General features: G+C 40.6%; 1 protein-coding gene across 1 annotated transcript; it reads left to right on the top strand.

Annotated features, from left to right (window-relative positions):
• On the top strand, positions 1–22,841 carry MTHFS (methenyltetrahydrofolate synthetase). Its single transcript, XM_067555697.1, has 3 exons — positions 1–139; positions 4,820–5,081; positions 22,351–22,841. Exons 1-3 carry the CDS (start codon positions 23–25, stop codon positions 22,572–22,574), a joined length of 603 nt encoding a protein of 200 aa, XP_067411798.1. The 5' UTR covers positions 1–22; the 3' UTR covers positions 22,575–22,841.
• Positions 22,842–24,556: the final 1,715 nt, after the last annotated feature.

Here is a 24,556-nt window from a genome sequence, read left to right as displayed (position 1 = left end):
CCGAGGGGCGGGACGTGGCCCGATGGCGGCGGCGGCACTGGGAGCCGCCAAACGAGCGCTGCGAGCGGAGCTGAAGCAGCGGCTGAGGGCGCTGAGCGAGGCGGAGAAGCAGCGCCAGTCCGGCCTGCTGAGCCGCAAGGTGGGTGCCCGGCGGCCGCTCGCTCGCTCCCTCCCGGCGGGCTGAGCCCAGGCCGGGGCTAGGACCCTGCTTGGCTGCGCCCCCTCCCTCGGGCTCTGTGGCTGGGTCTCGTCCCCTGGGGCTAACCGCCGCCCTCCGTCCCCGCTGACGGCACCAGCAGGCGGTCGCGGTCGGACAGTGACTCACGGGCTTCCCGCGTTTGGGGGCGGTCAGGGACAGGAACTGAGGCTCCGCCTTTTTCCGCTGCTCAGCTCCGCTCCCCTGTGCAGCCCCGCAGGCTCCAGCTTGTGCCGAGTACCAGCCGTGCACCCCATCCACTCACCCTGCCCCCCTTAGCCCTCTGGGGCCAGGCCCGTCCTGCCCTTGGGGCTCTGGGCCAGCCTTGATTTGGGGGTTTTGGGGCGCAGAGGAGCCCCAAGCTGCCTGTTTCTGTTACAGAACTCTCCCCACCTCTCCCTTAAACCTCTGCTCCACACCTAAGTTCATTTTCTTCTCCCCTTCCTGCCTCCAGACCTTTGCCCCCCTACACATGGACTGATCTCCAGGGCTGTGTGCCAGATCCCCCTCCTGCTCTTCCATTCATATTCCACCCCCCAATATGTCTTCCACTCCTACAAGTTAAATCATATAAACTTTTAAATCAGCTCCTTTGGATTTTCCAGTTCAGTTTGTCTATGGGTCTAGCCACACTAGGATAATGTAGTAATAATAATAATAATAATAAAAGCTAAGATAGCACATATGAACTAACACGTTTTTCAACACTAGTACAGTGCCGGTAGCAAAACAGAGGGTTCACCTCAACTAATTTACACATGTTAAAATACAGCTTGCCCTGTCTCCCTTCGGGTTTTAAAATCTGTTAGCTAGCATTCTAAATATTAATCTGTCTTCTACTGTGAGCTCTTTGGAGCAAGAGCTGTTGTCTGTGTCTTGTTCAGCTAAACTGATGCTGCTAAACATAATTTAAAACCAATGAGAAGCTATAGGTAGGCTCACAAGGTTCACAACAGGCCTTTAAAAGAATTTGGGCTGGGTTGTAAGGCCCTGATTCTGCAAACTTTGCTATTGTGAATAGTCCCATTACTTAAGGCACTGATACTCATGGTCGTAAAGTTAAACGTGTTTGTGTTTACAGGATCAGGGCCCAAGTTTGTAAAGAAACCCAAAAGCAATGGCATTTCACATGGTTTCAGGTTCTGTTGTGAGTGTTTTATTCAGCTGTAAGTAATAGCCTGGGCCTAGCAATATTTATAAATAAAAGTCTAGCATATTCTGAAATTATTTCTCTCATCTTTGCTTTTATTTTTAACTCTGTATGTGCCTTCCACATCTTTTCTCTGTGTAATTTTATTGCTAATGTTATCATTGAAAAGATATCATATTATATTTACCTAAGAAATATGCTAACACAGCATGCTAATAGTTTACATTTTTCGATACCCAATGCATATGGATAAACACAGTTGTTTGATAGATATTTTATTGTTTTAATAAACCTCATACCATTTTATTTTAAAGTCACTGCATGTAAACACAGTTCTGCTTCTTGGCCATGTCAATGGGTACTTCTGGGGGAATCACATTTGTATTGTGCTTTTTGGGCAAAGGAACTCAAAGCACTTTACAGACTTCAGTTAGCACCAATTGTAGCCATCTCTGGAGTGGAATGTAACAGCACACAAACATTATGTAAGAAGTATAGATTTCTACCATATCCAAGCAGGTAGAACTTAGATAGGTTTCTCCATCTGGGAATCCTATTCTTACAATATTTAATATGAAATAATTTCACATGAAAATACAATTCTGAGTGAACCTCAGGTGCTTAACTTACAATCTTTGAATTTCTGCAGTAGGACAGCGTGCATTTTGTTGAGAAACATACATAGCATTTCCTGTCATCTTTGTAAATGGCTAATTCACAAAGGGGAGAATTTTCAGAAGCACCAGGCACCTGCCTAATTCCGGTCCTATTGAACTCAATAGTAAAACTCTCACTGGTGTCAGCAGAGGCAGAATTATGGCAATGCTGAAAGGTTTTGAACAGTCAACCCTTAAGTTGGGCTCACCTAAAAGGAAGATATTGGTCAACTGTCTAGTCTGCAGCAGAGTATGTAAACTGGCTAAAGCCTGATTCTGCAAACACACAAGTGTTTAACTTTACTGCTGAGTAAGCCATGTGTAAGCGTTTGCAGAGTCGGGGATCTAGATTTTCATTGTATTTTTTGCAAATATTTAACTAAATGCAAAGCTCTTTTCAAACAGATTGTCAGTGGCAGATTGAGATAAAGGAATTACCTTCGATATCAGGAGACTAGTATAGCGCACATCGAGAAATGTTTGCAAATGTTGAGAAAACATCTTGAGCGAAGTCTGAAATATTAACTTTATAATAGATATCAAGAATTGCAGCTGTGAAGGATAAGAAAGACTTGGCTACTTGACTTAAAACTTGAATGCCTTTACGTAAATTCCTGTCTTGGAAAGATCTTAAATTCAAATTGGAATAGTTGCACTAGGCTGACCTACCCACTAGTATTTAATTAGTTACTGCATTGGTGTGCTTGCTTAATGTTTGTGTTCCTGATTAAAGTCGTGCTGTTTGCATGCTCTGGTTCTGCAATAATAGCCATCAACTAGTGTACAAAGGCCAAAACATTTTCTCTTTGGAACCTTCTGGAGTGTGACAGGAGCTACTGCCAGGGCCAGGGAGACATCTTCAGGTTGTTGGGACTAATATGGATGTTTGTCTTATTGTATCTGTCTTCAAAAGCACAATGTAACTGCATCATGCATTGATCGCACTACGAATTTTCCCCATTGTGGAAGGGGAGAAGTAGGCATAAAAGCAAACGTGAAGAGAGAGAGAGGGGGGAAGACTGGAATTGGGTAGTTATTTTTTTAAAAAGGCAGTAAAGGGATAGAGATGATTTAGTTTATATATATTACACACACGCAAAGGGGAGCTTAGCCAAATAACTACAGGTTTTTAAAATAAATGTAAAAGATGTCAGCAGAGGGAATTAAGCAAGGGTTAAAAGCAAGCGCAAATAGAAAAAAGAATATAGGTGAGAATTTAAGAACTATAAAAAAGGGAAAGTGACAAGGGTCAAAGCGCACAACAACAATTAGCCCAGGATTATACAAACACACAAAAGAGGATTCTAGTTCTGGTCTGCATACTCCAATCCCATTAAATAAGACTGTATTAATAAGTGTAGCCTGCTCTTTGCCTTTTGCACCAGTGCAAAGTTGTGTAAATCACTTTCAAATCAGAATGGAAGCACATTACACTTGCTTTGTTCTGGTGTAAGTGATGACACAAGGTGCAGGGCAACAGAAAATCAGGACTCTGGCCTTAAAAACCCTCTTGTTAAATTTCAGCGTGGTTCAGTAGGGTGTTACATGAACTCTGAAACTTTACATTTTATCATGCAGACAATATGCAATTTTTAATTTTCCTAGGTTCAGCCTTTGTCCATCTTTTTTAGTTTAGAGCAGGGGTTCTCAAACTGGGGTTTGGGACCCCTCAAGGGATCATGAGATTATTATGGAGGGAGGGGAGTCGGGAGGTGTCAGCCCCTGTGTATGCTGGCGCTGCAGCTGTCAGCCCTGCACATGGCTGATAGCCAGAGCTCTTCAGAGTTGGGTGGCCAGAGAACAGTGGCTGCTGGCCCGGTGCTCTGAAGGCAGCGCCACCCCCAGCAGCAGTGCAGAAACAAGGAAGGCATGACATAGGGGGTGGATGGGATGGCATGGCATGGCATCGAGGGGTGGGGGGAAGGGGTTCGTCGCTTTTAGGAGCGGGTCATCAGCCTGAAATATTTTCAAAAGGGGGCCCAGCAAAAGAAGTTTGAGAACCCCTTGTCTAGAGGGCCTCTTCTAAATCAAACAAGTGTACAGGCAATTTCTCCTACATCCCCTAGGTCAGCCAGGAGAGTGGGCAGCAGTAAGACTGCCTATCAGCAGAAGCATGTAGGAAAACACTTTTGTGACTTCAAACAAAGGTCAGTTCGAACTAAGGGCCTGATATTGCAAAGCATTGAGCCTCAACTTATTTTCCTAGCTAGGCAGGAGGAAACAACTGTTTGCATCAGCTAAAGCTTTTAGCTAGCTTTTTCCGTTGAGTTTTGGACATGGACACTGTCATAGATGTACTTCTCACCTGCCAAGGCCCAAAATGTATGACAAAAAACAAAAATGAGGAATACAAATACTTTCTCTGCTCTGTAGCATCTTCCTCTCCCCTGCACTTTTTCTGCAATGACGTTGGTCACCTGAATGTGCTTACACTACAGATTTTAAAAATGCGTAAAGCACAAATGCTTATAAGATCAACAAAATATGCTGAACAGTGGTCCTGTGCCAGTAACAAGAGGGAAATGTCCCATCCGTGAGTTATCTCACAAATGCTGTTCCAGAGCTAGGTTACTACATCTTCAATAATGCTAATATGGTTTATAAACTGAGTACACAAAATCATCTATGTTGATTTCACTTTTAGTAAAGACGGGTGGTGGAAAAATGTTTTCTTGATGTGAAACATTGGCGAGAGCATTTATATTTTCAAGCTTTCAACTGAGAATATTGCTTAAACCTGATTTATTTTTTTAATTAAAAATGTAAGTGGATCTTTTCATAAACTTTTAAACCTCATTGCAATAATTTCCCGTGTAGGTGATTGGGCATTCCAAGTACCAAGAGTCCCAAAGAATTGCAATCTTTTTGAGTATGCAAGATGAAGTCCAGACAGAAGAAATCATTAAGGACATGTTTCAGAGAGGGAAGGAGTGTTTCATTCCACAGTACAAGCCCCGGAGCAGTCACATGGATATGGTAAAGTTAACTTCCGCTGAAGAAATTTCTTCACTTCCTTTGACATCTTGGAACATTCATCAGCCTGGTGATGATGATATAAGGGAAGAAGCTTTGTCTGTGGGTAAGTGTTTCCTTCTTTCTGATGCTGATTCTCAGACTATGGTTACACTAGAGAGCTTACAGCAGCGTAGCTTTCTAATGTAGCTGCTCTAAGCCGACGGAAGAGAGCTCTCACGTTGGCTTAATTACTTCAGTCCCCTGCGAATGGTGACAGCTCTAATGCTGACATAGCGCTGTCCATACTGGTGCTTAAATCGGCATAAGTTATGTCACTCAGGGGGCTGGCTAATTCATTCCCCTGAGTGACATAACTTATGTTGACTTAAACTGTAGGGTAGCCATAGCCTCAGATTCAATGAGCAAGAAGTTGCCTGGGGTCAATAAGAAGCTATTAGAAGGGAAGGAAGAACAGTATGTTAGAATGTGCTCTGGTTCCTGAAATCCTAATTTCTGAAAGTTCTATAGGCTGGAACGTAGACATTTTTATAGAATCCTTGATCCTAAATGTTGTTTTGTATGGATGAATCCTAGTGCCTACACAGAGTCTGCAGAAAAGCTTTCAGGATTGAGGCCTTAGACTGCAAAATAAAAGCACTTTCTACTAGAGCTGGGTGAATATTTCAAATCATTTTCTGTCATTATTCATTCACATTTTCATTTGTTTATTTATTACAGCCTCAGACTCTTGGCACTTTACAAGATCTACAAGTTAGTCAGTTTTATAAGTCAATATAAAAATTCTAGCCTGTAGAATACTAATTTTATTGTCATTTGATCTCCAAATCAAACTCTACCACATCCAGTTTGTCAATCCAACCCTCTCCAACTGTCCACACATTCTAAACACACTTGCTTTGCCTTTGTTCACACTCCTTCTGGGTTAGCTTTCTGCAAATATTCCGGTGAACGTCTTCACTGGCAGAAATATTTAAGAATATTCATGGAAGGCAAATGCTGAATTCATGTGGGAAACCTGATTCTGAGAGATGCTCATCTGTACAGAGATTTACCAGGTTACTAGATTGCACTGTTAGGCAAAGTCGCCAACAGCCCCTGTAAGTTAGACACTGTAGCAGTTCAAACCAATTCAGTTGAACTGGATTTTAAATGTTTCTTATTAGCATGTTCCTTTCCCAGAAGCATTAGTTTACCTTCATGGGATTTCTCTTTAGCCATTTAGTGTTATGACCATTAGCACCAGTATTGGGTCTCCATTTATCAGCGTTTTCACTTTAATTTTGTTTCTATTGATTGACTCGTTCATTTCTTCTCTTTTGTCCTGCTTATTATTGTCCTGCTTATTATTTATTTGTGATATCTTTATATGAATTCAGGGGTTATCCTGTTTAGAGACTGGAAATGCAGACATCCTTCCTCTTCTCTGAATAGCTTTTCAAAGGTTAGAAAGTGCCTTTAAGGTCTTTGAGGCTATTGCATGATGAGACATGAAGTAGACACACTATTCCCAACAAAAAAACATACAGAACCTCTGCAAAATGTCATATTTTTATCATGGGTGTTGCCATATTTATTAAACTTCAGTACGTTTGCAGGAATGCCAAGCTGCTTTGCTACCATCCCTACCATCCCTGGTAATTATGCATGTGTGAATCATTTATTTCCACGATGTTATCAAATACTGTAGTGATGTGTGGTATTTTTAAATTGTTATGAGTAGATAACTTGGTATTATAATAGTAAAGTTCCCATTGCTTGCATATATTGCTATTTAATTTCTATTAAATGTCCTGCAGGTACGTACATAAGTTATGTCACCACTGACTATATACATGACAAAAAAAGAAACCTCAGACTATCCATAAAACTTTTTTGTTTCTCACAAGTCTGGCTCTTAAGGAGAATAGTTCACTATCTATTCTATGCATTGTGTTGTTAGACCTTGGGTATGGATCACAGGTCCTAACAGATAGAGATACTCCCTTTAATTATAGTCCTTTCTCTGTTAGATCAGGATTGTACTGTTTGATCTTGGCAGCGCACAGCATTACACACATTATTGATGTAAAAATAGATTGACAGTTTCTCCAATACGAAGTCTTTCATCTTCTCTACCATGTAAAAATGACAGTTCATTTGTCATTTACAGTGTTGCTTTCTATTGGCCATTCTAGATACTAAGCAACAAAATGAGCAAATGTGCAATGGTGGCAAAATCAAAGTCCGGCCTCCTTGTGAGTATGCATTATGATACGGTCTTTAATTACATGATAACATACTATTTTTAACCCAGGACTTCCATCTAATTCAGTACACAGGATGGTCCTGCTCTGGGGATGCATTAGGGTTGAGTACAGCAGCTTAGGCCAGTTAACATGATCCCATTGAAAGGAAAATGGATACTTTTAATTTACAATTGCAGCAACCCACTGATAAGTACTTTGAAATTGTTATTGAGGGAGCATTAGCCCCATTTCAAAGTTTGCCTTTGGGAACTACCTTGCAGAAATATTTTTAGCTGCAAATACTCTGTTTTAGCCACCTTTAAAGTCCTGCTATTTATTTATGTTGCACTCACCACACCTAGGACATTGGCAGCTATAATCAGCTCAGAATTCTTAACGACTTAAAAATATATAGAGTCTTTAGTGTTGGGACACATGGATTGGCAATATGTTATTGAGAGGGTCACATGAAAAATACGGCTACAAAAGAAAGGTGGCATTTTAAAAAAGATCAGAGGCTGAATTTTAAAAACAGTGTACCAGGAATAAGAGGACTTTGAAATATGAGACATATGAAGAAGTTTAGAAATAGAAAAAAAATAAGAGGAAAATGGTATAACTGAAAGCAAAGTAGATGTCTTATGTCACTTCAGACACATTAGTTGTGCAATAGCTATACATGAAGAAATAATGGTAGCTTATAAAACTAAGCATTCTGAAATAAGATACATTGCATATAGTACTCTGGGGGTTACTGAGACAGATTGAAAGAAAATATGTTCTGAATGTCAGATAAATGGAATGTACACGTGGTGGAAGCAATGATGTTAATATTACTGCGTAGTGGGAAAACAGAATGCTACAAACAAGGTTTTAAAGTGATTGAGGGTACTAGTAGATTGTCTTCTCTTTGGGGAGACTTGATTAAAATTTACAGTACAATATATGTCAAGGGATAGATTATAATTTAAAATCTCTTTAGAATGGTCATAAAAAGAAAAGCTGAGACCATGTCATGAAACAAAATTGGAAATTGAGGCTTAGCTCTTAATGTAATTTATTTTTTAATGAAATGATTTAAAGTTTGGAATGAACTTCTGCTTGAAGACAATGAGCCATAGTATTTTGTTGCATAGGAAGAATCAATTCAGTTCTAGTGAATCATTAACATTCTGGTGATGAGTCCTTGGTGGAGAGTTGATTCATACTCTCTTGTAACGTAGGAATTACCATCCTAGATCAGGCCAGTGTTGCATCTTGTTCAGTATCCTGTTTCTGACAATGGCTGATGTCAGATACTTCAGTGAAAGGTGCAAGAAACTCCTGAGTGTGTAGCTATGTAATAATGTGCCCAGAGGGGAAATTTATTCCTTAATCCTGCATCAGTTAGCACTTATTTATGCCATGAAATATAAGGCTTAACCTTCCTTCCTTCCTTCCATCCATCCATCCAAATGCTCTCATCATTATTATAAGAATCTAATCCTTTTCAGAATTGTACTAAGCTTTTGGCCTTAATGTTACCTGGTGGCAATGAGTTCCATAGCTTAATTATGTGTAATATAAAAATATATTTCCTTTTCTCCATTTTAAATTTGCTGCCTTTCAATCTCATCAACTGGCCTATTGTCCTTGTATTATGAGAGGGTAACTATGAGAACCTGATTTACCTTCTCTATAATATTAATTGTTCTTTTAAAGCTCTATCATATCACCTTGTATTTGTTTCCTCTCTAAACTAAACCATCCTAATCTTTCCAGTCTCTTTTCATAACAGTCTTTTCTGGGCCTCTGATATTTTTTCCCACTGGTCTATGGACCTCTTTTATTTCTGCTATCTCCTTTTAGAGAGAGGGTGACCAGAATGGAATCCAGTATCTGAAGCAAAGATGTGTATCATTGATTTATGTAATGGTGGTATTATAATTTCAGTATTAATTCCTTTATATTTTTTTATACACTCTAGCATAGTTTGCTTTTTGACTGCTGCTGTCCACTGAGCAATCCACATAGATGCCTAGGCCTTTTTCCTGAGTTGTTACAAAAACTCTCCTCCCAATACACCCTCTAGGTCCATAAAATACACCACAGAGGACCCTACATTATTTCTTATATGGTATGTTACATTGCAACTGGTAGTGAGCCTCTCAGCCTCAGTAGACAGACTTGCACTAGCTTGGCTTGAGCTTCCCTAATAGGTAAGGCTGGAATAACACCTGTGGCCAAAACGGTACAGGTTTGAGACCCAGCCATGATAGCAGCCATGTCCACTGGCCTTCTTTTATCTTCCATCCTTTGGCTGAGTGATGGGAACTTCCACCAGCTCCTGCATTCTGATTGGCTGGCTCTTGGACTGAGTACATGAGTCATACAGAATTGCCTGCTCTTAATGTTGGCTTCTACACTAGCTTCTAGCAGCTACCTGAGACTGCTTAGTACCAATCAGCACCCACTCCTCTGGATTTTTATGTACACTTTTAGCTGTGCCCCTACCTCTTTTTGTTCTCAGTAACACACATGATTTTAAAAAGTCCCTTTCACCTCGCCACTGCTGCTCTCTCTTTCTTTGGAATGTAATAAATGAACTGCTGTAGTAGGAAAGCAGGTGGATTTCACTGGCATAATTTTGTAACATTTTAAACTTCTTTACTCTGAACTCCTTTTGTGTAGCCTGTAGAACTTGAACAAAATATGGCTTAATTCTAACAGCACATCTAACCAACAACATGTTGTTGGAGTTCTAAAAGCCTCTGGAATATTAAAGCTATTCACTTTTGTAAAGTTCATTAACTCTTTAAAAGGTTACTGTTCCTTTTAATCACTCTTAAATGTTGTATTGCTATTCTCCTGGCATAAAATGGCCTTGTTAGTTAATCTCTCTCACTCAGCAAAACAACTGAAAAGATTACTTCTTCTGTAATTAATTAACGTGTAAAGGATAGTGGATATGGCATAGTAAAAGACTGTAAATTCACTGCAAGTGGCTCTGAAGTGTTTTGTCTCAGAGAGCTAATTTTATTACAGTGTGAACAATAACAGTGTTATTTTCTTAGTAATGTTTCCTAGATACAGAAGTCTTTCAAAAGCAAATAATAGGTTATCATTTGTTCAGGAATATGGCCTGAAACCTACATGGGAGTCTTGAGAGAAAAATTTGAACATGCAAGTATTACTGTCTACCTCCGTGAGACTAGTTTAAACAAAGATTTTATCTTCATTGCTTTTCTTCTTACAGATTATTTTTGTTCATGGTTTTTGGAGTAAATGTAGACATGGATTGGCAGCACTGGAGCCTCTTTGTCCACAGAGTAGAGACAGTATGGGCAATGGGAGTGGATACGTTTCCATGCTGTCCAACAGTGTGCTTCAGCCTGGAGTTGGATGGACCATCATTAGGGAGAGAAGATCTCCCTCCTTGTCCCATTTAATCCTTGTGCTCTTTGCTGAGATGACTAGGAGTGGACCAGTTTGTGATATACCTCACACCTCCTCGTCCTTTACACTGGGAAATTTCTTGGAGCCTGGAGAAGGATGATCTCAAAGTGTGGGATGACTTCTGCTGCTTCATAATGTGAGTTAGGATATAACTCAGCATGAGCATCACAGTCTGGTTCAACAATTCCATCTTGTGCTGACTGTAATTATTTTGAGTATTTGTGATTGAGGACTAGGCTCATTAAGCTAGCACATTCATGCTCAGAAGTGATGCGACGATTTCCTTTTACCAGCAGGTGTCAGGATCCTATAGATTTAGTAGCGTGAGCTAGTGTCAGGTTTGCTGGCTTTTATAATTAAAATCTCATTCAGGCATTGCAGTCACACAAAGGGGAGAGCAAATATTCCAACCTAATATCTCAAAAAATGAGCAATCAGGGAGTGGGGACAGAGATTCCAAGTGTGATCATTTTTATTAAGTCGATAGTCTGTATAAGGTTTGTGTGTAAGAAATATAGTGGTAAAAAGCAGCCGCTCTCAGTCATTGTGATGATAAAACATGTCTGACATGGATGGCAGTGGAGCAGTCACCTGCTGCCATACACAATAAATCCTGCCATATAAACATTCCTAACCTTTCTATCCTTTGGACTAACTCTTAATGGGAGTTATGTTTACGCATCAAAGGGGAAATTAATGGCTTACATCTTAATGATTTATATTTCACAGACAATTTGGTTGTTCCAGCAATGGAGTAGAAACATATACTAATAATTCTCCATGTGGAACCATATCAAATGCCTTACTGAAATCTAGGTAAATTAGATTCACTGCATTCCCTTTGTCTAAAAAATCTGTTATCTTCTCATAAAAGGAGATCAGGTTGGTCTAGCTAGCACAATCTACCTTTTGTAAAACCATGTTGTATTTTGTCCCAATTACTGTTAACCTCAATGTCCTTAACTACTTTCTCTTTCAAAATTTTTTCCAACACCTTACATACTGCTGAGGTCAAACTAATAGACAGTCAAGTTGTTTTAGCCTCTTTGCTCAGGAATATGGATTATGGGAGCAAATAACTCACCTGTCAAAGAAGGAAATATTAAGGCAGATAACCAGAGTGTTTCTAAGCAATGATTTCCTTTACTTTGGACTTGCAAAACCAGAAAGTGTTCTAAGTGGCTTCAAGTGAGGAATGTAGCTTACGTGATGTACTTTATGAAAATACTTCAAAGAACCACCCAATTGAATTGCATTTCTTTTAGCAAATTCTGAAAAGGAGACATACTAAACTTTAAACCTGAACAGACAGAAAGCTTAAATCACAAGTGAAAGGCATGCGATGGTTTCAGTCTGATCTGTAACATGGTCTTTTCCATATTGTGAAATCAGCTACAGTTTTGACTCAAGTCTTAAAGAGATGCCACCAGAGGTCCTGATTGCAAATGAAAGGATATTTATTGGTGGAGCTAAGAGGAATGTCCGTGCATATGGACATGTATGCTATATCTGGCTCCAGGCAATGCTGTCAGCCTCTCCCATTCTTGGGCACTAAATTTACAAAAATGTATTTTTTGAAAAGGGACTAAAAATGGAATGAGAATATTTACTTGCATCTTAACATATTGGAATAGAAGCTGAGCAAAGAGCATTATTAGTGTATTTTGCAACTTTATTAATGAAAGAATTACTGCCAGTCATCTGTTTTAAACCTGTATGACTGATGGTGATCATGTAGCTTCTCGGGGAGAGGTATAAATTAAGCTATAATTGAGCAGGACACATGTGAATTGTGAAGACTAATGTTTTGTGCTGACACAAAGCATTGACATGGATGAGTAGATGGATAAATGCTGAATTGCTCAATGCCTGTTTGTAGATTCTGCAGATGATTCTGTTTTCTGCAAAATATTTTATTGAAGTTATAACCAAAGATATTTAACTTACTCTGAGTCGTACTGGATGGTTATACCTTTGGGGGACTTTAGTGTATAAAGGGACAGTATTCCACTGGGATTTTTCTGAGTGAGTGGTAATGCATAAAGAATGTGTCACCACAGGTCACCACCACCTCTTGTGGACATGCACAAGGCACTGCCTGCAGTGTAACCAGTGGGATTCCACTGTTTGGGGAAAGGGGCCCCAAGAGAACACCTCTCGTGTGCTATGGAGCCCAGCTCTGTCGGAGCTCCCTGTGCAGTGTGGACTTGACGGTGAGGTGGGCCAAGGAAGCAGCTGTAGTAAGGACTGTGGACCTGCTGTCATGTGAATTCATTGCCCATCCCTTTTACAGGAGGAGTGGTGCACAGGTACCACGGAGGCTACTGTGGCCTTGAGTCTGGAGCAATGTTTATGAAGCAGCAGAAGAATCATCCTGCTCTGTGGTGGTGAGGAGCTCTTCTCCAGGCTCCAAGGAACGTCTCAGCATACAGCGCAGTGACTTGGCCTTTTGTGCTGGAGGAAGGGTTCGGGCTGGAGTGCTTAAGAAAGAATTATAGTTTTAGCCCTTTAAACCTTAAGATGTTGCTTAACATTGTAAATAAATCCAGCTCCAATAAACTAATCAAGAGAATATAGACCTGAACAGTGTGCCTAATTACTGGGCCTCACATGGAGAGTAGAGGGGGGAGGAATTAGTTATCTAGCACTTTCTACTTTGGTAGGCCCCAATTCAGCAAAGCATTTGAGAAGGAACTTAAGTCCTAATAAAATCAGTGGGACTTAAGCAGGTGCTTTGGCACCTGATCCAAAGCCCACTGAATTTAATGACTCCCATTGACTTCAATGTTCTTTGGAAGGAGGCCCTTACTAAATAGGGATGGCTTGCTGACTTGGGGTCTTACTATCTAGCATAAGGTTGCCAACTGTCCTTTATTATAAGAGATATCCCTCATTTAAATAAAAAAACCTGTCCCATACAAAAAATCAGCATGGCGTGCCTTTTATTCCATTTTTCAACCCAGGCTGTATTGCTGTCGTACTTGTCCAGAGTATTGCTCCAGCACCTGAAATCCAAGAAGGAGTAACACTTCACTTAACTTGACGGAAGCCTCAGGTCAGAACACCACTCAAATTTGGACTGGCTGCCCTTCTGTCTCTAGACTGTTGTTGCAAATTACTCTTCCCACTGAAATCTGAAAAGGTGCCTCTGCAGATTGCAGGAAAGCTTCCCCCAGCTAGCTGCTGTCTTCCTCCAGTCCAACCCCCTTCTTTCAGCAGTGGGCAAAGACCAGCAACTACAGCCTCTGACTCAGCTCCTGACACTTGCTGAAGTCCTGGGTTATCTGTGGCACCCAGAGCTGGAGAGACAGAACCCCTAGGAAATAGGGGAAGGAGATGGGACACGCCCCTAGAGGCTCAAGTGAAGACTAGGGACATCTGAGGTCTGCGCCATATTTTTGAAATCCAGTGTTGGCAACCCTGCCCTTTACTGGCATGTGTTGAATAAAAGGTAGATCTCTCTTGGGACTTCATTCCGAAGAAACAAATGTCCCTTAATAATTAGAATAGTTATGTGATTATTAATAAACAAACACTGCTAAGGTGCTTGGAATACTGCACTGTTAAAAACATTCACTGTATATCACACATCTGGAGGGAAAGGAAATTAGTGACCATTTAAAATTAGCTAAGGGTGGTTGATTTTTTTTCAAATAAAATCAGATCTGAGGTTTAGTCCCATAATACAAATGTGTTTGAGATTGTAAAGGTACTCTGACAGTGATGGCTATAGAAATGTCTATACAAAAAGCAGCTTTAAAAAATCCCAGCAGATACCTAAAATGGCAGATAAAAGAACCAATGATTTTTCTCAGTCACATAGGTAACTTGTTTGCTTTATCTGACATGTAGTTCATTATGTCAGTGGAGCTATGCGGATCTACCCCAGCTGAGGATCTGGCCCTTTGTGTTTTAGCTTACAGTTTCTAGGGGCGTGTGAATTTCTGCTGAACTTCTGATACTGATTTTCAAGGGCTTGATTGTGTGAGCTAACATGAGTTATTGGATATGAATTTTTTTTCTGTTCATGGGATTCTTTTTGCTTTTTAGCAGACTAACTGGGGGAAAGTTGAGATATATAGTTGCTTATATCTGTTTGTTTGTGTAATCACTTGCGTTACTGGTCGATGTCAGCATAATTGGTTCTGGATGAATAACTTTTTTTCAGATAGCTTACCAATTGCAGCAAAGTGCAATGTTTTTGTCGCCTTGCTCATTAGATTGGGGCAGTAACAGTATCTTGACATCTCCCACTGTTAAATGTATATACTACAGGACATGAATCGCAGTGTAGGTATGGGTTTCCCACCCTCAGGGTCCTTTAGTTTGCTATCAGTACTGATTGCTTAACTGTTTTTATTTCTTCCCCACCATTTAGCCAGGAGAGCAGATGGATGGTTGTCTCTGAAACTGAGCCCTATAATTCTGGGACCAGTTTCCCAGCTCAGGATTGTAGGCCTGTTCCTATTGACCTCGACATGTGTAGGATTGGGCTTTGTAGTGAGCAGGTTTCTCATTTACACCTGTCATCTCAGATAGTTCAACCTCTGCAATGACAGAGACTCTGCTTTTGAATTCAAAGATTTCCACAAAAGCTCAGGCCTTTTATAAATTTAGAGCTGAACTATTAGAGTTATTAACAACTGCAGCAGCTGTGCTGGCCCCATCCAGACCATGAAAGGAAAAGGCCACTCAGCCTAACATCATTGCTGCGTATCAAATTATTTATTTATTTAGGTATAACATTATTCTTATCTATCCATTTATTATCTGTGATGTGGTGGTGCCTGGAAAACCCACTTGTGGACCAGGGCACCATTGTGCTAGGTGCTGTACAAACATAGAACAAAAAGACAGTCCCTGTCCTAAACAGCTTACATTAAAAAAAGAAATCTCATACAAAAGCTCCACCTGCTCTGACAATAATTAAACTTGCAGTAACCACCCAGCAGCATTAATATTAATATACAAATAAATTAATTCATTAATCAAAGGTAACAATTGCCCTTAGCCAGCAGACAATAAAATGGAAAAACAAATCCAGAAAAACCTCTCACCTTCCCCAAGTCATGCCCAGGAACATAACCTTGTCTTTCCCCAAAAATCCCAGCAAAAAGTTACCGAGTTAGGAAAATGCGTACCAAAGATGGTCTGGAGCTAAGCTAGCATGGAAAAGCATAACACTGAAGACAAGTGAATCTGTGAGCTTGTGAAACTTCCAAATAAATGTCTGTAAACTTTGTGTGTGAATGAGGAATGATGTTAAGTGATGATAACCATGTGTGCACTAATTGGCTCAAAAGGAAGTGCCCCAGTATTAAAGGGCGCTCCTAGATTAGTACCCATGGCTGGTTCCTCCAGTCCATAGCAAATCATCTCATCTTCATCTCCGGGTGTCAATACTAATGATGTTTTGGGCCAGGTGTTCAAAAGAGTTCTGCTTCCATTTAGGCATCAAAATAAGCGGCCAAGTTTTAGAAGATAGGGTACTGAACTCTTTAAAATCTGGCTGTAAGAGCCACAGTGACAGCTACTAAGTACTGCTGGAAATCTGGCCCCGTATCTGGTGACCGTACAGCACGTTGTGTATTTCCTATCTCCATGCATTTGTCACAACTGGGGATGCCATTGAATGGGTTTATCTTGGCTTTCAAAAGCTCTTAGGTGATTTAGGAGGTTGTCTCATTTTCAAAAGTGATTTAGGTAGTTAGGAGCCAAAGTCTCATTGAAAGTCAATAGCCTCCTAAATGACTAAGTCATTTTTTAAAATGAGTCTTAGCATGGGATTTTCAAAAGTCCCTAAGCAAAGTAAGGGGCCTAAATCCAATAGACTTAATGGCGCTTTTGAAAATCTTGTCATAGTCCCCTAAATCACTTAGTCACAGATCCTCAAAGATATTTAGGCACCTAATTCCCAGTAATTACCTTTTAGGAGCTAGGCCTTATGTGTTCTTGAAAATTTTACCCAAGTTTAAGTAAATCTGTGCTAAAATTTAGAGAGAGTATATTTAGAAAGAAGTAAAGAATTTAAATATGTGATGGGTCCCTTCCAACTCTAATATTCTATGATTCTATGATTCTATGGGGTGCATAGAGCCTTAGCAAGCACTTAGCCTTTAGTGTTAGAACTTTCCCAAGCTAAGCAAACCCTGCTGGTATCCGTTTCTGTGCTTTGTAAGGCACCAGGATGGATATCTTTAATGTTAAAGGCAATTGAGTGTGTGTTAACTTCTGTTTCTATGCAATCGGAATAGAACTGTAGGCAGCAAGTAGTTGGTTTTTTTTCCTGTTTAAAAAGTGATGTTTTACAAAAAACAAAATGTAGATATTTTTATTCCTGTGATCTGCCCCTTAGCTGAGCTGTGTAACTCAGGGATCAGAGAAACTTTTCATTCTCTGCTGGTGGATAGGTTTTGAAAAAGCAGTCAGCATTGAGTGGCACTGCAAAGGCAGGCACATAAGCTGGTCTCATGTTGCTTATGGTGTCCTTTTTATGGAGAGAGAATGTCTTTTCAGGAGGATGGCTTAAACACAAAAGTAAATGATGCTCTCTGGGCTCGATTCTCCATTGATCTGCAATCATTCACAGCTATGAAAGTGGGTGTCAGATGCAGCCAAATGAGTGTGTGAGCTAGGGATTGAAAGTGCTGTATAACAGCTAGATGACACACAAGCTGCAAGACTGTGGAGACTCAGGCCCTCCGTGCGGACAGAAGAATATAAGCAGCACAAACATGGTACTTCAGGAAAATGCTTAAAACGCCAAATGGCTGCAGTGAAAAGATGAGACTGCAGTCTGACCTTCTGTGATCCTAAGCTCAGGAGGCTTCTGTGCTGAGAGCATGAATTTTAGAAATACATTGCCACTCCCTTGCAAGGACATGATCTCTGACTACCAAGACCCAGATTCTGCCTAGACATTGTGTGGATGCATTGTGTGGATGCATAAGGAGTCTTCCCCCACACTTTACATGGCCCATGTAAAGGACAAACAGAATTGCAGACCTTGTGCTTTGGGGAATAGAGGGGCTGCTCTTTCCCTGATCCTTATGACATATACGAAGCCTCAAAGGGGCCCACGAAGGTTGGTAGGAGATGAGATCATGGCTTCACACAGCCTAATGAGGGCAAATCTACCAGCAGTCAGAGTAAATGAGGCCTTGTATCACTGTTTAAATCAGGTTTGAGTGGCATCCCTGTTTCAACCCACCAGCAGAGACCAAGTATTCTCCACAAGCATCTCTTTGCTAAGTTTCAGAAGCAAATAACAATGTGAGTATCATAGTAGCACTTTATACTTTTATCTTGGTTCTTATATGAATTTCCTTATTTTTCCAAGGATTTGCCAGTTTTGAAAAAGTCCACCTGCTTTCCCAATTCTTACCTTCACCTCTTTGTGGAGATGGCCATCAGCACTGCTTGTGCTTCCAGGATATACAGACTCGTTAACTATGATTTATTCTTCACTGTCAATCGCATACGCACCAGCATTGCTGATTCTTCTGTCAAAGATCATGATTTTCATTTCGGTGATTTTGAATCCTACTTTGGCAGCCTCATATTTGACATTGATAATGGTCTTTTTCATGGACATTGCAGAAAAGAAGGTAAAAGTCTATATGTAAAGGCAAATGAATGGGGCATGAAGCCATTCTCTCCTATTCCAGTTTAAACTACACTTCGGTTTTGAAAGATAATAAAAATAAATCATTGTTTACATAGTACAGCCCAAATCCTCACCCTGTCGCTCTGTGGATGTGGACCCAGCTGTGTGTGGGGGGGAAAAAGGGAAGCAGGGCCCATATTCAGTGGAGCATGGTTCTGTGGTGGGCGGGACTAGCATATCCATGAGTGACAATACTTGTGTGGCAGGGCTGGAGGTGTCACTGTCATTGCAAGGATCCTATGTATGGGGGCAATTGCTATGGGTTGAGAGGGACTTTTCCTCCCCAACCTTGCACTGTCCTGATGAGGCCTTGTTCAGTGCTGATGCCGGTGTTGTGCTTTTTCACTCCTGGTTCCCCTGTGCGAATTCTGTGGTTGCACTTCTGAGCCTACTACAGTTGTTCCCCAACCCCTGCCATAAGGGGCTTCATTGCTCCCCTGCAGTCTGGGGAGTGCAAGAGTCTTCTCCCATGGAGCTCTACAGCACTCAGTTACAGTTACAGAGATTGGGATTTGGGGCTGATACTACCTGAACTGCCTTCGGTTTTTTTGCGGAGTAGCATATATGGCATGTCAACCTTCTACTGTTTGGCATTTTACTTTAATCTTGTGCTGCATGAGTTGTTTTGAAATCAGATGGTACATTGTGAATCAGGGCAAAGAAATTCTACAGCACTCTGGCATATTGAAAAGTGTGAAGGTGCCTATTACTATATTTACGGCATCATTTTTCACACTGAAGATTTGCACAAGCTTGTTTGAGTTACTCAGCATAAAATCAATGATTGCAGAGGGGTGCACTCATTAAAACAGGCTCGGGTTCTCTAGGGATTCCAGGAGGGAAAAAAAAGTTTCTTAAACTAATACATCTAAATTAATTGAAGTGTGGCTTGTGCTATGAGTGAAATGATACAGAAAATTTATTTCTTCCCAGCACTATCCCTGCCAATTCCTTTTCCACAGCACTCCCGTTCACTTGCCTTCTTCTTGTCTGTAATATACATATAAAGTAAAATGAAAATGACTATGTAAAAATGTACCTTTCTTTGGAGATCTGCCCCTTGCATATACTCTTATCTGCTGACTTCAGTGACTAAAACAAGTTTTTACTGCGCTTTACCATATGAGCCAACAGAGCTGGAGGCTATTTCTTGTGCATCATCAGCAGAATTGTTTACTAAGTTCCAGTCGCAGGGCCAGTCATTTATGCTCATGCAACTTCAATGAAAGGCAAGAGTTACTGGGGGCATAATTTGATGGGAATGGGGTAACCCCTGCTAACCCAAATCAGCTGGCACAGGTCAGCCATGGGTTTTTAATTGCCATGTAGACATACACCTAGATCCCAGGCTGAGTTTGCAGGCCTGTCAGTTAGCAAACATATCTTTTTATTTGTAAACTGAGCACACATGATCTAAAGTGGCTGAGACACCATAAACACGGAACTCTGTCATGCTGTTTTTAGAGTCATTTTTCAGAGTATAACTGCATCTAAAGACCTCCTGCCCAGTAATTCTGTTTTCCTGTCTTATGCCTATTGGCCATTTGTCTCCCTTTTAAAATAAAAATGTTTGCACCTCTACAGTGCTCTCACCTCACCTTTTACTTCAGGTAGGAGGGAAGCAGTAAACATTTCACAGCCTTTTCGCTGGTCAGTTCCCTCCTGTTGCCCCTTGGCCTTTTTGAAAGCACATTGGCTAAACTGGCCCAAGCCATATTAGTGAGAGACAGCTTGTTTCCACTACCTTGCGTTGCATTTTTGATATTCTAATTAGTCAGTAGGATACAATGGATGGAAAATCACATGGGTAATTCTTTCAAGAATGATGAGCAGTGAAAGGAAATCCAACAGTCTGCTCTGTATGTGCAAATGAGTTGGCCTGAGTGTATTTTTTAGCATATTTTCCAGAAATTAGTAATTGTACGTAGCATCAGGTGGATACCCCTGGAAACTTCCCTATTCAGCTATAGCGCTTCTAGTATAACCTTCCCTATACCATCTTGTCTGTAGAGCCTTATCCCTGACTCACAGATGGGAGGTAGTACATTATCTGTCAACTAGGTGTCCCGTTTTGATGTTGGTTTGTGATAAGCACAGTGCAATCGAAGATGGTGGCAGACACTGGTTTGCAGTTAGGTGAAGCTGTAAAAATACCTGGAACAAGTGATGTAACCGAAGTAACTTCAATAAAACACCACTGCTGAAACACTAAGATTCCTGGGATGCAAATAAGGAACAGTGACCAGGATGTTAATGAATGCCCTATTCCAATTCTTTTAGTTCAGCTGTGTTTTGCTCTATTCTGTCCTCCTCATTTTAATCTTTTTTTCTGCCACAGCAGCATCGAACAGAACACCATTTCTTTACACTGAGAAACTAGTAAGTGTGATACTCTTGGTTCCCAAGAGCTGCTTGAGTTTAGCCAGGCTTGTTTGTTCAGAAGATACCTTTGCCAGATTTTTCATACTCCCAGGACAAGCAGTGGGGCTCTACGCAGTGGCTGCCTCTACACTTGGTAGCAGTTCAGATAGTTAGTTTCCTTTTCTGCCTGCCGAAAAGGTGAATCATCTTCCAAAACAAGGTGGGCAGCAGAGTCTAAATTCTAGTTATCCTCCTGGTTTGACCCCAGACCACATCAGTCTCCAAAGTGTTACTAATACTGGAAAAAATGGTCAATCTGATCCTGAATGTACCAGGCTATTTTTCTAGTCTGGACGGGTGGATCATCTGTAAAGGTTTTGCCATCTATGCATTAGACTACATATCTGTTTTGTTTGGAGAATGACTTATGAGCCAACAGCAGTTTGGTTTCTCTCCTATTATGAGTTCTATTCAAGCTAACTACTAAACCACTTGGGATCAGAAGCTCAGTCATGAAAGGATAAACTCACCCCTCCTGTGGGAAGAACATGTAGGGAAAAAAGTTCTTGTAGAATTTCAAGAGGCTGAACATTTAGGGTTTCAGAGGAACGATGCCCTGCCCTCAGTGGGGAGGAATGTGAGCATCACAGAGGGACAAAGACCTTGAAAACCTCAGGCTCTGGGGAACTCATTACCAAAGCTGACAGATCCTGAGACAACCCTAAGGATAGTCAATATCTCTGTGCTGCAATTGTTCCCTATTGCCCACCCCCACCACCTTGCAGAAGAGGCAGAGGCCAAAGAGAGGAATGAATATTGTTTGTTTCCAGTAGCGTTGAGTAGATTGCTGCTTGCAAATCCTTCGAACCTCAGGGAACATGCCATACAGAGTGGCTGCTCCATGATGATGCCCCCTTAGATATCCAGATATCTCAAATATCCTTGGGGAAAGTGGGGAAGCAGGCATCCCTTTCCACAATTCAGCCCATATTTGGCCCTTGCTCCCCACCACAGAACAGAATGGGTCCTGTAGCATATAAGCCAAGATTTATGAATCAAAGAGACTTGGAGTAAGAGGGACCTGGTTGTGGACTGAGCCATAAGAGCAACAGTGATGGTTCAAGCAAGATTATTACTAGGACCAGTGGTTTTTTCCCCCAACCCAACAACTGACGGTAATCACTTAAAAAATTCTGACCTACCCAACAAGAGCATATACAGTGTGTGCTAAATATAAAGGAGCAAATGTGTCACAGTCTTTAGAATTTACCACATCCCAGTTGCTTGGTTAATGGGGGAGGTTCAGTTACAGGAAATTCTACTGCTACGTTAACACGTTTCCTCCCTCTATGGCTCTGCTTTTAATTCCTTTTCCTTCTCCATTTTGTGGTTGATGCTGAGTGCTCAGTTACTAGGGTTTGTTTGAAGATAGGTGTTTTTTCCCTTCAGGCTTTTCATAGGCCTAATTATTTTGCAGTTGATAAGGTGACTATGTAAATTTGCAGATTTAACAGTCAAGGTATTTTTCATCAGTGCAAGAAAAAGGAGGCATTCGGCAAAGTATAAAACTAGAATTTAATTTAGTGTCGGCAATTATGTGTAAATATTTAAGCCATAAGGAAATCCACAGCACTAGTTTGTTAATCCACTAACCTTTATTTCATCTAATGTATTTTTTCCAACAGGAGGCCTTGATCTCATCCTCATGCCAGGCCTTGGGTTTGACAAAAGTGGCAACAGATTGGGAAGAGGGAAAGGATACTATGATACCTACCTTGAACGATGCATGCAGCACCCCAAAGGAAAACCTTATACCATTGCCTTGGCTTTCAAGGAACAGATCTGTGACACAGTGCCAGTGGCAGAAAATGATATCCAAATAGATGAAATCCTTTATGAAGATAGTTAAAAGTATCTGGATGCCTCTGACGACAAACTGACCAACCAAAGACTTCATATCTGTTAGGTACAGATTTGTAATAATCATACATAATTTTTGTAGCAATAAAATAAACTATTTTTAACTAAACAAAATCAATGAAATGTCATTTATGTTAATAAGGACTGCATTGATCTCATTCGAATTAGCAAATGTCTGTTGTGAAGTCTTATTCTAGAATCAATAGAAACAAGAATGGGTGACTATTTTATTAAAAATAAAAATAATTTAATCTAATCATGTCTGTTTTCTGAGTTACCTGATATTTAACATGACAGTTTTATTGCCCTGCTTTAAAATTGAGCTCAGCTACTAATGGGATTTCATGATGCAATCTGAAAGCAGATATTTGTTGGAATAAAAATGTCTAGTATGGCCATAGCACTTAACAATTATGCACAACCATCAACAAAACATTAGTACCCAAGAAATCACCAGTTAAGCCACACACTCACGTGGTCACAAAGGGGTGGATATGAAAAAGCCTTTGATTGTAAAATCAATATAGATTACATACTTGGTGGTTAAACCATTGTCTAATTATAGAAGTTTTGTATGCTAGCAACTGTATAGTTAAGGATTTGTCCATGTTTTTAGTATAGACCCATAAAAATTGATAGATGAGTTCTCAAGCTGAGCATTTTTTTTAACTATAAGTCAGAAATGGCTTTGATTTAAAACCTAAATTTCCCAGATCATTATTCTATAATGTATTGAAATAGTGCATAAAATTTGCGTACCATATTTTGAAGAAATGCTAGAGAGAAGCTAGGAATTGCAGAGGAGAGCAACTACTTTAGGATGATAGGGTTTGATGGGGATGGACTCTGAAAAGATTAAAACAATTAAATAGGTACAAATTGTTGAATGAGGGGTTTATTGGAGATGGTAGAAGGGAATGTTTCTGGGATGCAGAATAACTTACATAAAGGGGGAGAGAACAGGATAAATTGTTCTCACTGGTTATCACTGGAAAAAGGTGGATGGACTAGGGACCTAATCCAAAGCAAACAGAAGATAATGGAGTCTTTCCACTGATTTCAGCGAGGTATGGTTTCAGATAATCTATTCCTGTGCATAACAATTCTTTGCTTCTTCAGGGCTGAATCATGGCCCAACTTGTGCAGCTGTGCAAGGGAGCAAATGGGGAGAAAGCAGGCCCATACTCCCTTCCGTGGGCTACTTATGGCACAGGTAGCAGTGCAGGAAGGGAAGTGGGCAATGCAGAGATGCTTTGTCCTCCACCCCATACCGGTGAGTGGGAAAGTGTGGAGATATTATGATTAGCGAAGCTACACTGGGTGTAGATCTACTGTAGTTTATTCCTTCTACCGAGCAGCATGGAAAGAGGGAGGAAGATTGTGAGCTCTCCTTAGCAGACTGCTCCAGTGGCAGCACAGCAGGATGTTGCTCCTGGCTCAGGACCGATCCTATAGTCATGATTTAGCCCATAATGTGGGTGTTTAGATTTCTAAAATTGCCTATCCACAATTCAGCACCTAGCTTTTTTGTAGAGCTATGCCAGACAGCTTTCTGTATGTGTCCAAGGTAAGAAATACAACTGGAATGCACCAAAACATTCCCAGTTTGGGCTCTATGCACTATCCAGAGTAATTATGTGAACACAGAAAAATATGTTATCCATTGAGCGGATGTGGTGGTAGTTAGTGTTTTAATGTAATATTCAGATATGGGAATTAAAAGCTATACAGGAGGTAGTAATGAAAAGGAACAAAATCTTAATTTTCTTACAGTCCTACCCATGCCTCCTCCGATACATTTTTGTACATGTATAATTTCTCTCTGAACCTGCACATTATTTCATTCATTTTCACCAATTCACTGTTTCTACATTAAAAATTCTATGAATTCTCAAGCACTGACTACAGAAGAGAAAGCCCTTAAGACTTCACAGATAACTATTATTATGAAGTAAATCATGCCTGCAGTAT

The sequence above is a fragment of the Emydura macquarii genome, unplaced genomic scaffold (genome assembly GCF_026122565.2).
Source record: "Emydura macquarii macquarii isolate MOO-44397 ecotype Brisbane River unplaced genomic scaffold, CSIRO-AGI_Emac_v2 contig_1644, whole genome shotgun sequence".
NCBI lineage: Eukaryota > Metazoa > Chordata > Testudines > Chelidae > Emydura > Emydura macquarii.
Note: the sequence above shows the minus strand (reverse complement) of the source record. Positions and strands in the feature narration are given on the sequence as shown.